General features: G+C 42.1%; 1 protein-coding gene across 1 annotated transcript in view; it reads right to left on the bottom strand.

Moving 5' to 3' along the window:
* TTC39C (tetratricopeptide repeat domain 39C) overlaps nt 1–14724 on the bottom strand; it is a 108154-nt gene that overhangs the window by 1044 nt on the left and 92386 nt on the right. Inside the window, exons 7-13 of the mRNA XM_058692482.1 lie at nt 14380–14473; nt 11139–11246; nt 7678–7787; nt 6531–6654; nt 2907–3004; nt 1705–1809; nt 402–440 (exon numbers count right to left, since the gene is read on the bottom strand). Coding sequence (XP_058548465.1) covers nt 402–440; nt 1705–1809; nt 2907–3004; nt 6531–6654; nt 7678–7787; nt 11139–11246; nt 14380–14473 — 678 coding nt within the window. The remainder of the gene's footprint in view (nt 1–401; nt 441–1704; nt 1810–2906; nt 3005–6530; nt 6655–7677; nt 7788–11138; nt 11247–14379; nt 14474–14724) is intronic.

Consider the following 14724-nt stretch of genomic DNA (forward strand, 5'->3'; position numbering starts at 1 on the left):
TCTTCATTCAAGACTATAGTTATGGGGGTGCCTGGGTGGCTCAGTCGGTTAAGTCGACTTTGGCTCAGGTCATGATCTCACAGTTCGTGAGTTTGAGCCCCGTGTCAGGCTCTGTGCTGACAGCTCAGAGCCTGGAGCCTGCTTCGGATTCTGTGTCTCCCTCTCCCTGTGCCCCTCCCCTGAAGTGTGTTTTTAAAGCAGGATGGGCGATTTCATTGAGTTTCTTATATTAGTAATTTCACTTAAACATCAAGGGCTCACCAAATCAATTAGTTATTACTTTTCCTTTCCAGAAATATCAATCAGAACAATCATCTCACAAAACTTCTTGAATTCAGACTCGAGTGGACACAACAGAGGGTAAGAAGGGCCCTGGAAAAAGGTAGATACAGTATTTTTACCTTTGCTTGAAGAAGTAGAGTTCTGCCTCTTGCTACAGTCTATGAATGTAAGAAAAACATAGTATCTTTTAATATCTATATTTGGACACACTCAAGCAGAAAATGTTATAATAGGATAGATTAATTAAAACAATTCACAGTAGACACAGAGGTGAGTCAACTGCTCATTCTAGTTTAGTCACTCAATTTTTCTTTAATGATGCTTGTTAAGTTCACACTAAGGCATTACTAAATAATTATGCATAACCCTCATTATACAACAAGAGATTAACAACTTGGAAGAGTTATTATAGCTTAAGTCTTAGGGAGCAACCTAAAACTGATGATCATTAAAAAGTTTACTTGACATCAGTAAGTTAGACTTTGGAATGCATTACTGATTGAGAACATGAGCTTCATGTTTCCAGAAATGGACCAGGCTTGTTATGTTTTAAGTACACATTTTAAGGCCATATTAAGAGTAAAACTTTTCCTAAAGAATATGGTGTTAGGGTTTTCTACAAAAAATGACAAAACTTGCCTTTTCTACTTTGGTAAAATTAGAATTTAAAATGACTTACCAATTACAAGCCTGTATTTGGCGAGATGGGCTACATATTTAAGGGTCAGTCTTGAATCATATTTCTGTTGATTTAGCTCTAATTTTAGAAAGCCTATTTATTTCAAAGTATAATGAACTTACTAAAAATTAGAATCTCATAAAGCTAGTATTATGTAACTGAGTTTCTAAAAGAAGGTAGCAAGCAAATCCACTCGTTTAAAAACAAAACTTCCCCAGTATACTTAAATACGTAATTGTCAAATTTATATGGCATTCTGAAATTTTTAAAGCAATCACCACATCATCCTCATTTATTCTCACCATAATCTCCATTCACTTGGCAAGGCGGGTATTTTTTATCTTGTTTTACACATTAGGAGGAGGATACATGGTTCAGGAACATAACCAGCCTCCTACACTAAGGTGAAGGCAGAGTCAGAATCCAAATGCAAATCCGTGTTCTTCTGAATAAGCCGTACTACTTCATATCCTACCATTCTAAAAAAGGCAATGATTTTCCCCTCGAGTGAGTTTTTGTCCAAAAAGGTACATTTATACTGCTCATTCCAGAGAAGAAACTGCCTCAGTAAACATAGTAAAAGAGGATGACTCACTTCTTGGATTTTTCCTGCATGAAATCAAGGAAAACAAAACCAAAAACCCACCATGTTCAATTCACTGACTTTAAATGAAGGATGCTTTGTGCCTGCTCACCTGTGCATTTTTGCTGATGAACGTTATTTAAACTATATGAGGCCTTACCTCCGGTTTGTCTAACAGAAGACAGCCAAGTTCATAGCAAGCATATGGCTGGACGTATAAGTTATTCTGACGACACAACTCATCTTTAACAGCACGCTGAAAGAACTGAAAGTAATACAAAAGTTACTACAATTAACTCATTTTCCCACCTAAGGTTCATCGCATCTTCAGGAGGCAGAAGGGGGGACTTATCTCTGTATTCTAGATGTTTGTTTTGGCACCCTTATTTCTTCCCAACCTCATCCATATCTACAAGCCCGCTGCATGCTTGCCTCCAGGCTATGCTACCCATCGGTCAGCTCAATTTGTGCTTCTTCTATTTCCAGTTGACAACCTAGCCTCTACTGATCTTAATGCGGAAAACATCATGATCTGCATCTCAAAGTAACATACCAATATTTAAAACAGGAAGCACACAAGCCAAGAATCAGCTCCTGACACATATCTTGACTGTATCTTGCGGATACTTAAGTATGTGATCTAAAGCAGGCTACTCAGAGCTGTGTAATAACTATCATGACCCTGTGCTGAAAAAGTAATTTAAAATTATAAAATAAAAGTATGTCAACACTCTAGGATTTAAAAGTCAAAGTCCCCTACTACTGTACATGAACTCTTTTAAAGAGTAATCAAAATTACACTGGGATATACTTCAAAACGTCCAACGACACAAAAACTTTAGAAAAATTCCCCCAACTATATTTGAAAATAATGAATGGTTCTCTTCCATATAGTATGTACACAGAATATCTTAAGCTAACACTTTTCTAGACTTTACCTCCAGGGTTGCTTTGGTAATCTGCAGTTACAGACACAGGAAAAGTGAACGCATGCTAACATATCTGATCATCTTGGGGATTTATCTAGCTATGAGGCTTCATTTTGCTCCTTTAAAACTGTCTGCATCCTTATTTCCTCCTTCTCCAACTGAGACTGTCATCTCTGATAAGTAACTCCTGCCAGAAGAAAAGCCTGTGTATAAAGAAGCAATGTAAGAATCTGAAGTTACACGTTACTAACTAGTATTCTCCACCAGCACCTTCCAGCATCTGAGAGGAGAGGACACGGATCGGTAGAGGGTTAAGCTCACACTGCGGCGAAAGGTCTGGTTTTGTTGAATGCTTTTTCCATTGTCCTTATTCCTAAGCACACATATAGGCTTTCACAGTCTATGTTCCTTGGCCACAGCATTAACGGTTTACCTGAACAGCATCTTCTGAGTTTCCCAGACATTTGTGTATGGCACCAAGAAGCAAATACTTTAATCCAACAACAGATGAATCATCCACTTCATGGCAAGCTTAAGGAGAAGTGAAAACAGCAACAAGGATAATAATTCACTTAATTTCTTAAACATCATGAGTTAAGTATTTCATTGTTCAGTGACCTGAATATTCAGTTCACAATCCTGCTCCCTGAAACTCAGAAGGCTCCTTTTCCTCATCCATTAGTGAATACCCTTATTCAAAGAAAGGCAAAGATATCAAACATCTGGGCATCCAGAGGACTCGGAATTATATCATATTGTTAGTAGGAACAAGAAACCAATCTGCAAAGGCTACATACTGCGTGCAGGATTCTAACTATATGACATTCTGGAAAAGGCAAAACTCTGGAGGCGGTAGTTCCCAAAAGTCTGGGGGAGGGAGAGGAAGGGAGGAACAGCTGGAAGACAGGGGATTTTTAGGGCAGTGAAATATTCTGCAGGATACTACCTCTAAGTGTGGCTACATGTCAGTTCGTACTTGTCAAATCACACAGAATGTATGAAACAAAGAATGAACTCTAATGTATGACTAAACCCTAATGATGCGTCAGCATTGGTTCACTGGCTGTAACAAATGTATCCATCTGGGTGAGGAGGGGGGGTGAGTAGGGGGGTGGGAGGGGTGGCAATGTTGATGGGGAGGCTGTGTGTATGGGAAAGTGAGGGGTGTGGTATGTGGAAACTCTAGTACTTTAATTTTGCTAAGAACCTAAAACTACTCTATAAAAATACTTCTAAAAAATTCTATCATATTAACTTCATAAGCCATATGGTGGGCACCTTTCCACGTTTGTACTGATGCACTGCACTCATCACTGAGGGGGCATCCGCCATGACCCCTCCACTTCAAGAAGCTTGCCATCTACCACGCAGGATGGGCACACATGTTGGAGGATGTTACAGGAGTTTTTCCAAGGAAATGAAAAGGGTGGAAAATTGGAAACACAGTGGAGCTAACAGAGGAGGAAAGGAAGTTAACGGTTTCTATGGACCAACAGAGATACTGAGATTTGGTAAGATTTTATAAATAGATACACATACATATGTACACACATATACACACACACCTTTGTTTGTGGCTGGTTTAAGCCTCAATAAAAAGGTGATATTTGAGTAAAGACCTGAAGGAAATGAGTGAAGGAGCCACATGGATGTTCAGAAGCGCATTTGCAGACAGAAAGAAGAGAAAGTGCAAAGGCACTGAAGCCAGCGTGTGCCTGGTGTGTTCAAGAACAGTGAAGTGAGTGTGGCTGGAGCCTGGTGAGCAAGCAGGAGGAGCAGTGAGAGGCAATGGGGTGGACGAGGGGGGAGAGTGGTGGACAGATCAGAGCCCTGTAGGCCACTGAATGGACTTGGGCATTTACTTTAAATGATATGAAACCACAGAGGGTTCTGGGACCCAAAATAACATGACTTCATTTAACAGGATCACTCTGGGCACTATGTTGAGGATATACAGAAATATTTTTAAAATGCAGAGGAAGAAGGGCACCTGGGCGGCTAGGTTGGTTAAGTGCCCAACTTTGGCTCAGGTCATGATCTCACAGCTCGTGTTTGAGCCCTGCACTGGGCTCTGTGTTTACAGCTCACAGCCTAGAAGCCTACCTCGGACTCTGTCTCCCTTTCCTGCCTGTGCTCTCTTTCTCTCTCTGCTCCTCCCCTGCTTGTGTGCTCATTCCCTCTCTCTCGCTCCCCCTTGCTCCCCCTCAAAAATAAACATTTAAATGTTTAAAAATAAATGGATAAATAAATAAAATGCTGAGGAAGAATGCAGTGCACAGGGTGGGGGAAGGGCTACAAATGAAACCACAAGATGAGCATTGTAAGAATCCAAGTACATCTGCTGATGAAGGAAGTTACAGATGGGGGGGTCTGAGAAGCTGAATACACAAAGCTGGGTCAGCATTTAATTAATGCATTTGATTGCTTTCATCCACTACCAGTTTTTTTCTGGAACTATTACTCTACAGAGATCTTCTCTGTACTCTACATGGCTGAATAGATTTGGATCATTACTCCTTAAACTGGGGAATGATAGAAACTAATTAATCGATCTCAAAACTGCACTAATATTTAACAAAGATATTAAAGAATTATATCATGTTTACTCAAGAGCCTCCCTTTCTCCATGACCACATCATTGCTATTTATTTTGATACCTGGAAAGGGATTCAGAGACTATTTAGTCACATTAAGTGATAATCATTTCTATGCCTGTCAATTACAGCCTATTTTATATGTGCATTTGTGTCTGAATTATCTCTATACAGTCTCGCATTTGTGCATTACAAAGAATAAAATTCTGTATTGTTCCTTAGAGTTAGACATTGCTAGACATTCTAGACTTGCATCAACAACCAGGGATTGTTTATTCCCCGTGAACTTTTCCCATAGCTATAATAAAAATGACTTTATGAAGGCTATATTACCATAACCTATGGTCCTGGGTTTTTGTTTGTTTGTTTGTTTGTTTGTTTTAGTATTTATTTATTTTTGAGAGAGAGAGAGAGAGAGCAAGCAGGGGAGGGGCAGAGAGAGAGGGAGACACACAATCCGAAGCAGGGTCCAGGCTCTGAGCTGTGAATACAGAGCCCCGTGCAGGGCTCGAACTCATGGACTGTGAGATCATGACCTGAACCGTAGTGGGACGCTCAACCAACTGAGCCACACACGCGCCCCCCCTATGTTTTTTTTTTTTAAATACATGAATCAAAAATCTAGGCTTCTAATTACACTCCTAGGTATTTACTCAAGAGAAATGAGTATATGATGTCCACACAAAAGACAAGTACACTTATGATGTATACTTATGTTTGTAGCAGCTTTACTCATGATGGCTAAAAAAAACCAGGAACAAATCAAACGTCCGTTAACAGGAGAAAGGATAAACACACCATGGTACAGATTTAGCCCCACAGTGAAGTGTCGCTCAGCAGGTGTAAGGAACGGACTACTGATACGGGCTACAACACGGATCACTCCCACAGGTGCTATGCTGAACAAAGGAAGCCAAGCCAAGCAATGAAAAGTACACATGGTCTGAACTTCTATGAAGTTCAAGGATAGGTGAAAGTAATCTGTGGAGAGAGAAATCAGAACAGTGGTTGCCTTGGGGTGGGGACTGACCGAGAAGGTGCCCAAGGGAAATTACAGGGGTGGTTAGAAATGTTCTAGATCTTCATTGTGGTGGTGGATGCCAGCATGCATATATTTGTCTAAACTCAATGAAGCAGATACTACCTGTTCATTTTAATAAACATGAATCAAACTTATATAAAACAAAGGGCTTTTGCTGGGGGGAAAAAATGTATGCATCCAGCAATCCCCAGGGCTATAAGAGTCGGCAACACTTTGCAGTCAGTGCGCCTCAGCACACACCGCTAACGATGTGAGCATGTCCGCACATTCCCGTGCTGCCTACACCTGTCACCTATTTGCAACAGAGCGTTCTTCACCACTCCACCATCTAATCCAAGAATGACAGATCTGTACTCTCTGAATCAGATAACGCTAACGGGAAACCGAAGAAACCGGCCGATGAGTAGAGTTTTTTTATTACCTTGACTCATCCTCTGCAGGTTGGGGAAGGAGCAGTTGGGGAGGGCTTTCCACAGGTATAACACTTCGATGGAGGCCAGTACACACAACGCTCTGGTGGGAGCTACTTTCCGAAACCTCTCTGCCTGCAAGTGTGAGAATGATCACGCTGGGTTTGGGAAAACGAATTCAAATAAAAACATACTCGAGACATTAAAAAATGCACAGTTCATCTCTGACATCAACAACCCCCTCCAACAAAGCTAACAATGAGAACTTCTCTCTATATAAAAATTTTTGGCTTTCTAACCTTTAATGTATGATAGATATGCCTTTCATTCATTATTCAACTCCATCTACTGTTAAGATCCAGGGTGCATTCAGAAAACAGGATGAAAGTGGATTCATTTCAGTTTAAATCCAAGGAATTTATAAAAGCTGGGTGACCAGTAATAATGAATGGGCTTACGTGGAAGATGTAATTAATACTAGATGCATTTTAGTTACAGCTTTATTGACTTTTTAATTTTTTACCTAGTCCTAGTGGCCTCAGTGGTATTCCACATTATAACCCAGTTTATACTCAAGCTAAGTCACTCAATGTTCATTCATTAGTAACAAACTAAAATTATGGAAAATTCAGGATATGACAAGTTGTCATGTAACCCACAGTGATTCCACTAACTTTTTTTCCTAAAAAGTGTATAATAAATTAGGGTCTTTGTCCCTGCAGTACTGGGCCTTTCTACTGGTACATTTGATGCATGTTTTTATTTTTTAGAAGGTCCAAATGTGATGTGTTCAGTAAATTATTGAGACTCAATAGTCTGTACCTCTTGTCTAGATTCTGCCAATTTCGATGCTTCTGAAACCACCCAACTCCTTAGACAGGTGCTTTCCCTTTCCAGATGTGCTCATTAGCTCTACAAGGTCTGTAATGTGTCTACCCACTCAAAGAAATAACAGCTGTTTTAATCACGTGCAGCAAAAGCAGCACTTTCCATTCAAAAGAGAAGTATGCCCACGGGGGTAAATTTTCTCCATGGTGGCAAAGTGCACTGGCAAGTAAGTCGCTGGCTTGGATTAGGATTTCCTAAAACTTGTCCAAGATGGTGTCAGTTACAAATGCCCATCACAAACACACACCAGATCAATAGGCTCCAACGTACCTTTTTCACTGAGAATTGTTCAATCTGATTGTTTTTCCTTTTGAAGAGCTTCTGAACTTCTTTAAACACTATCTGCGCCCCATCCACGTCACCGGTGGCTCCCTGACAAACTGCAAGAAACCATTGTTGTACTCCCTAAGTATCAGGGGGAAAATGCCATGGAAAGACACTCAGGCTGATGGTACTTGGAAAACGTTACCAAAGAAAAACACGGGAGGGAGCAAGTGTTACATAGAGGCCTACAACATCCTGTTGATTGTCACACCACTGACTCAACAACTACTTCCTTGGGTTCCCAGAGTTTTGTGGGGACATACAGGAAAACCGTGGTCCTGGTCCTCTCATTGGGCGCTAGTCTTGGACGTGACAAAATTCCCAGCTATTGGCACAGTGTGGTCTAGCTGAGGCCCACATACTCAGAAAGTGGAATAAAAAGGAATCTAGGAAAGAATGATAAGGAGCCAAGAAGATCATGAAGCTTCATGGTGGATGGAGGATACCTCTCTGTGCCTGGAAAGAAAGTCATGAAATTAATCTTACACATGTTCATGGGCCACCTACCACCTACAAGCCACCAGCAAGAACATGGAAGAAAACACATGCTTTAACCCTAAAGAAATGTAAATTTCAGCTGGAGAAAGAAGATACACACATAGTCCCATAGCTATAATGTATATGTTGATAAGAGCCTTGAGGGTAGGATAACCAAAGTGCTTTTGGAAAGCCTCAGGAAGAGAAAGGAAACATTTCTTTCTGGAGTGATCAGGAGCTAGGAGTCAGTCTGAGAGCCTTGGAGGATGGTAAGATTTTGGCAGCCTGCACACAATCTTCATCCTACCCCAAGCCCCAGACAAAGACTTAATCATACTTGCTTCGCTTTGTATCTCTGAAGGTGAAACTTTACCAACTTTACCAACCACTCTTCTCAACTACAATGGCACTGAATTCATTTATATCAATTTTTTTTTCTTAGATGTTGTCTTTGGCACATATTTTTCAATCCCCAGCTGGAATGTCCATTGATTTCCTAATTCCTCCTTTATTCGAGCGCTCCTAAAACTAGGTGGTCCTCTATTCACATTCTGGGGCATGGTCAAGCAGAGCACCGGGCCACGGCATGTCACAGGATGACACCTGTCAGCAGGGCCGAAGAAGCAAAGGCACCAAGACTCAGAGAAGGCTGTGGATGTCAAGGTGATGGGAGAAGCAGAAGATTTTCTGCTGGGAGCATGAGGGATTAAGCTGAATGTTCAAGGGAGGGGCAACCACATTCCGTTAGGAAAGCGGCCCTGGTCAAAAGGACAGGGTATGAATTCATCCAAAATGACCTCATCTCCTGCAGCTTTGGCATCTCAAAAACAGAAGGAAATGCAGTGATTGTTTTGTATACCAACCCCATCAGGCTATAGATCAGAGAATGTAAAGGTCCAAGAAAGTTAAAAGACTTGCCTAAGGTCACCCAGTAAGCAAATGAAAAAGAGTAATGTCTGCTGCATCTAGTCTGACATCCTTCTCCGACAATCTGTAACTTTCTTAGTCACATAGTTTAAAAAAGGGACAGATGGTGGTGATGGCTGCATAACAGTGTACATGCACACTATGCCACTGAACTCAAAATGGTGAAAATGGCAGATTTTACATCATGTGGATTTTATGACAATTGACCAGTACAGGAAACTAAGTCCCTGGTGGCAGTGTTTCTAGTCCCTGAACATCCATCTGCCTGTCGACATGTACCTGTCCTTCAGGGCCAATTCAAATGTCAGCTCCTGCGAGATGGCAGATAGCTTGACAGAAGTGATCGTCCCCTTCCTGTGTATGCTTTGTAGTGGAGCTCCTGACACCTCTTACCATCTGCACAAAATCCCCTTGCAAAGGCAGAGACTAGTCTTTCATGCTTTATCAGCTCCCACAAACTGGTATAGTCCTGGGATTTCCAATATTTGGAGAAAAAATACTCCTCTATATAGCCGCGTTGCACATTTATTTCTTTGTGTTCCATGATCAACAAAGATTAAAAAAGAAACAGCTGCCCACGAGTGACTATGTGACTCAATAACATGTTAACAACTGATGGCTGTGCTGTCATGAAGACCTCTGCTTTTCATTTCATGCATTCAACATGTTGGGCACACGGAGGCTACTCAGGATATAGCTGGTACTTTCATCGGAGATGCCTGTGGGTTCTATAAAACAACTTTTTTTTTTTTGTTTATTTTAGTTTTGACAGAGAGAAAGAGCATGAGTGGGGGAGGGGCAGAGAGAGAGAGAGAGGGAGACACAGAATCTGAAGCAGGCTCCAGGCTCTGAGCTGTCAGCACAGAGCCTGATGTGGGGCTTGAACCCACAGACCGTGAGATCATGACCTGAGCTGAAGTCGGATGCTCAACTGACTGAGCCACCGAGGCGCCCCTGTAAAACAACTCTTAAGGCGTGAGACAAAGTATATTCACCACTATACTGAAAATAATCCTATTCAAACATAAGCTACAGAGCCATACAAAAATGGATGCCCTAGGGGGACTGTAGTCAAGAGTGTAGGTATAAAGAGCTTTCATGTTGACTCAAAATGAACCGCAGTTTTAGAACATCCGGGATATGCACACTTGCCACTGTTAATTCTCTTAAATAGATCAGTTAGGGGACTGGAATGACAGGAAATCCTTCATTAAATGCAAATATTCAGGGAAATGAGAGATTTAAAATTATGTCTGAATTTTAAAGAATCACTTATATGGCCATGTAAGGAGAGTTTATCAGAAGCAGAAAATGCACAGCCACTTGGTACTTTTCTTTAATTTCCACCTCTGCAAGTGTACATCATGATGGCATGACGGCACTTTATGCATCTCAGGGCACAGACATCCCTTTCTCCAGCAGGTGGCAGCATATCTTTATCTCCTGAGAGGAGGCCAAAACATGCACTCTTACTCATATCAGCAATGACAAGGGGTCTCTGCTAAATGATAGGCAGTGTTCAAATACCTCATGTTCTACAAAATCACACTGTAAATTCAAGAAGGTTTTAATAAGTAAAACAAGGTTGGAGCAGACTACTCAAATGCAACTTTGTAACCAGGGCACTAGTGATCCAAACAAAAATATTAACACAATTTAAAAGACATGTTAAATTCCTTAAAAAATATTTAAATTCTTAAAAACTAAAAACCATATTGTAGAAAGTAAAGGATAGGAGTTAAGGGTAGGCTGAGGCTGCTTAGGGCAAAATACACACAAACCCTCACAATAAGCGTTTTCAAAACAGAGCCTATGACCAAACCAGCCGAGAGGGGGAGCTGGTGTGCAGGACTGAGTCGGTCACCGCTGGGTGACTAGGTAGCACAGAACATTAACATGCTACGGAAAAGGAAGGAGAGGAAGAAGAACCCCACGTCTTCTTGACGTCTCCCTCCCATCTGCCAATGTGTGTGGTGAACTCACCACAGAAATAAGCTACTCACCTGCAGTTAAATAGGCGTAATAGCACTGGGACCACCTGGACTCATTTTTCAGCCTCTCAAAGGAATCAAATGCATCCTTGAAATTCAGCTCTATCATGCTGCACCAACCTATGAAAGAAATATTTTTAGTATGGGACCCTAAAGTCATGATTCATATCCTGTCTTTAAGCTAGGAATCTGATACAGCTGACCATCTTTGTCTCAGTGCCACATGCAAGCTACCTGAAAACCTGAAGACTTTTTTTTCTCTTAAGTATTTTCAATGTGACATTTTGCGTAAGGCAAGACAGCACTTCTGACTTCACAACCCATTAAGCAGTATGGAAGCAGTACACAGAATGACATAAAGATTTCCATGAAAACACCCTAATTTGTATCCTACACTCCAATTTGGGTGGTGAGATTAATCTAAGCACAGGAGTACTTCTCCAAGAGCAGGCACAGACACAGAAAAAGAAGGAATACTGTTAGATTATATACATAGTGAGGATCTCAAACAGTCTTCAAGCACCTGGGTGCTCCTTAATGATTATTAATTCTCAAACCCTTATGAGAAGTAGAGACAACAAGCCAGTTAGAGATTAAGTACTCCCCCCCCCCTCCCTCTTCAGGTTGGCAGCAGAGCTGAGAAAGAACCCCCTCTTTCCCAGATCAAAGCACCAGGAGACAGGCATTCTGGGAAGAAGCGGCAGCCACAAAAATGCAGGGAATTCTACCCTCATTTTTACAACAGTACCTGCCATTGCCATGTCCCCGTGTGCCTGGGCACCTGGCGTACTTCTAATTCTACTAGAGGCTTGCTAAGGTGGCGGACGGTGTTCTCATTTTACCAAGGAGAAAATCTAAGGCACGGAGAGGTGGGTGGGACTTGCTCAAGGCCACAGAGCTTATCAGAGGGAACTGCTAAGGACTCAAGGCCACTGCTCTCTGCTATCTACCTCCTGCTATATCTGCTTCCTCGTGAAGTACTTGTGCCATCTTGGACCTGCCTTTTTAGTACAGGGATGAGAGAGATCCACACTTCCAGAAAATCCAGTGTCAATTCTATGGGATAGGAGAAGTAGACATAGGACAGTAAAAATCGGGGCTGACAATGTCCATCCTGTAAGATGGGAATTAAGTGCAAAATATGTAGAGGTGCCAATGAATCTGAATCAGAAGCTGAGTTACAACTGGGCTTCTTTTTCTTGGGTTAACCTTGCTAATAGGCCTCAGGGTTAGGCTGTGATGATTTCCAAGCTTCCTTCAGCTCTAACCCTCCACACTGCCACAGACCTGAAAATGCTGCACCAAAAAAAGAGGCCATCATAATCATTGTGCAATACATGCACATATCAAATCGTTAGGCCATACAACTTGAATACAGTATATGTCGATTATAACTCAATAAGTGGAAGAAAAAAAAGAAAGCAGTATCTTAAGAATGAAAAAAAGGACACCAAATCTAGGCCTTAATTCAAGTTCTTTGAAATACATTCCATCCTACATTATGGCTACTACCCAGAGCTCCAGCAGGGTTTGTATCAAAGACAAATATTTTTTCCACTGGATTATACCTCATCTCTTTTCCCTAACCCATAACAGGTATTTATTCCAACGTTTTTTGTTTTTTTTTTTATTTTATTTTTGGGACAGAGAGAGACAGAGCATGAACGGGGGAGGGACAGAGAGAGAGGGAGACACAGAATCGGAAACAGGCTCCAGGCTCCGAGCCATCAGCCCAGAGCCCGACGCGGGGCTCGAACTCACGGACCGCGAGATCGTGACCTGGCTGAAGTCGGACGCTTAACCGACTGCGCCACCCAGGCGCCCCCCCATAACAGGTATTTAAAACACAATACTGTTTCACTAGGAAGTGCCCAGTCTTTTAGTTTGTACTTCTCTTTAAAAAGATTTAGAGGCGCCTGGGTGGCTCAGATAGTTGAGCGTCTGACTTCAGCTCATGTCATGATCTCACAGCTCATGGGTTCGAGCCCCACGTCAGGCTCTGTGCTGATAGCCCAGAGCCTGGAGCCTGCTTCAGATTCTGTGTCTCCCCCTCTCTCTGCCCCTCCCCCACTTGTGTTCTGTCTCTGTCTCTCTCTCTCAAAAATAAACATTAAAAAAATTTTTTTTAAAGATTTAAAGTTATTCAGGAAGACACCTATGTCCACAGCGTATCAGCAAGTGGCAAGCATCCCAGGGTCCCAACCTGACAGGTGTCAAATGCCTCCTGTGCACCCCCCATTTGTCCTTTCCTCTCTGCAGGGGGCCTTAGAGTTCCAGTCTTCCTGTTGATTCCATCACTGCCTCATTATTTCTCCTCACCCTGGCCCCCTCATTCCCTCTCTAGGTGCTGTATGATGTGACCTTGCCCTACTGGGCTGAAACCCTAACAAATATGAAGCCCTTATTACAACGTGTCATTATTTCAAACCCAAACTTGTATGGATTCTCCTCCGCAAGACAGAGCACCTGCTACAAAAAAGGACTGTGGAATTACTAGGGTAAACAGGACAGAATTTAGTGCAGTCAGCAAAAAACTGAGTAACAGCTTTGGGGAAGAGGGAGAAAGCTGTATTTCCATGTAAGTATTTACATGGAAGAGAGAGAGTATTTCCATGTCTGTTTATAAATGTGTCTGCAGGAGGGAGGCGAGCAGAAGGAAGGAAGCTAACACATGTGGAGGGTGTTCTGAGGACCAGGAGCCCCACCTGACACTCGTTCCTACTGTATCTAAATCTCACAACCGCTGAGGGCAGGCACCCGAACCCTCATGACAACCATGAGGCTTAAACCGTTTGTCCCAGGTCTTTGAGCTAGTCGGCAGAAGGGCTGGGATTGGGGTCAATGTGCCCAACTCTCTCCCACGCTTTATTTTTCTTTTCAGGTAAACACCACTGTGAGGGAGGAAAACTTAGTTTTGGATTCCAATGTACAGTCCGGTAAGGTTATTTACAAATGAGTTTTAGTCAATTCTTTTCACAGGACCTATTATCCTAAAATCAAATGTTCTAAAGAGTAAACTAACGCAGTAATGACAATCACGGAGATAAGTTATCACCCCTTGTGCTCTGATGACAAAGTCTTATCATAAATGGCAGCAAGCATTTTACAGAAGATACAAACTGAACAGCATTAATAATGCAAACGTGCACAAGAATGAAGACTTGTGACAGGAAGCTAGACATCCAGCCGGACACAAGCGGAATGCATGAATGCCAGGTCGTGACAAGAAGCTGGACAGACATTTCATATTTACCGATTTCATACAGACAGACATGCTGGATCTCTCTCTGATCTATCGCAAGTTCCAAAGCAGTATGGAAAGAAGTCAAGGCACTGTTGATTTGACACTGAGGAAAGAATGAAAACAGAGTTACTGGCTAAGAGCTGCCATGAACATTACAATCCTTTTCCATTCCAATACGTCTTCTTCCTTAACAGTCATTTTAAACAGATTAAACAACAATTTAGAGATTTCTGGGGGTGCCTGGGTGACTCTGTCAGTTAAGCATCCAACTTCGGCTCTGGTCCTGATCTCACAGTTGGAGGGCTCGAGTCCCGCATCGGCCTCTCTGTGCTGACAGCTTGGAGCCTGGAGCCT

Source organism: Neofelis nebulosa, chromosome 11 (assembly GCF_028018385.1).
Source record: "Neofelis nebulosa isolate mNeoNeb1 chromosome 11, mNeoNeb1.pri, whole genome shotgun sequence".
Classification (NCBI taxonomy): Eukaryota; Metazoa; Chordata; class Mammalia; order Carnivora; family Felidae; genus Neofelis; species Neofelis nebulosa.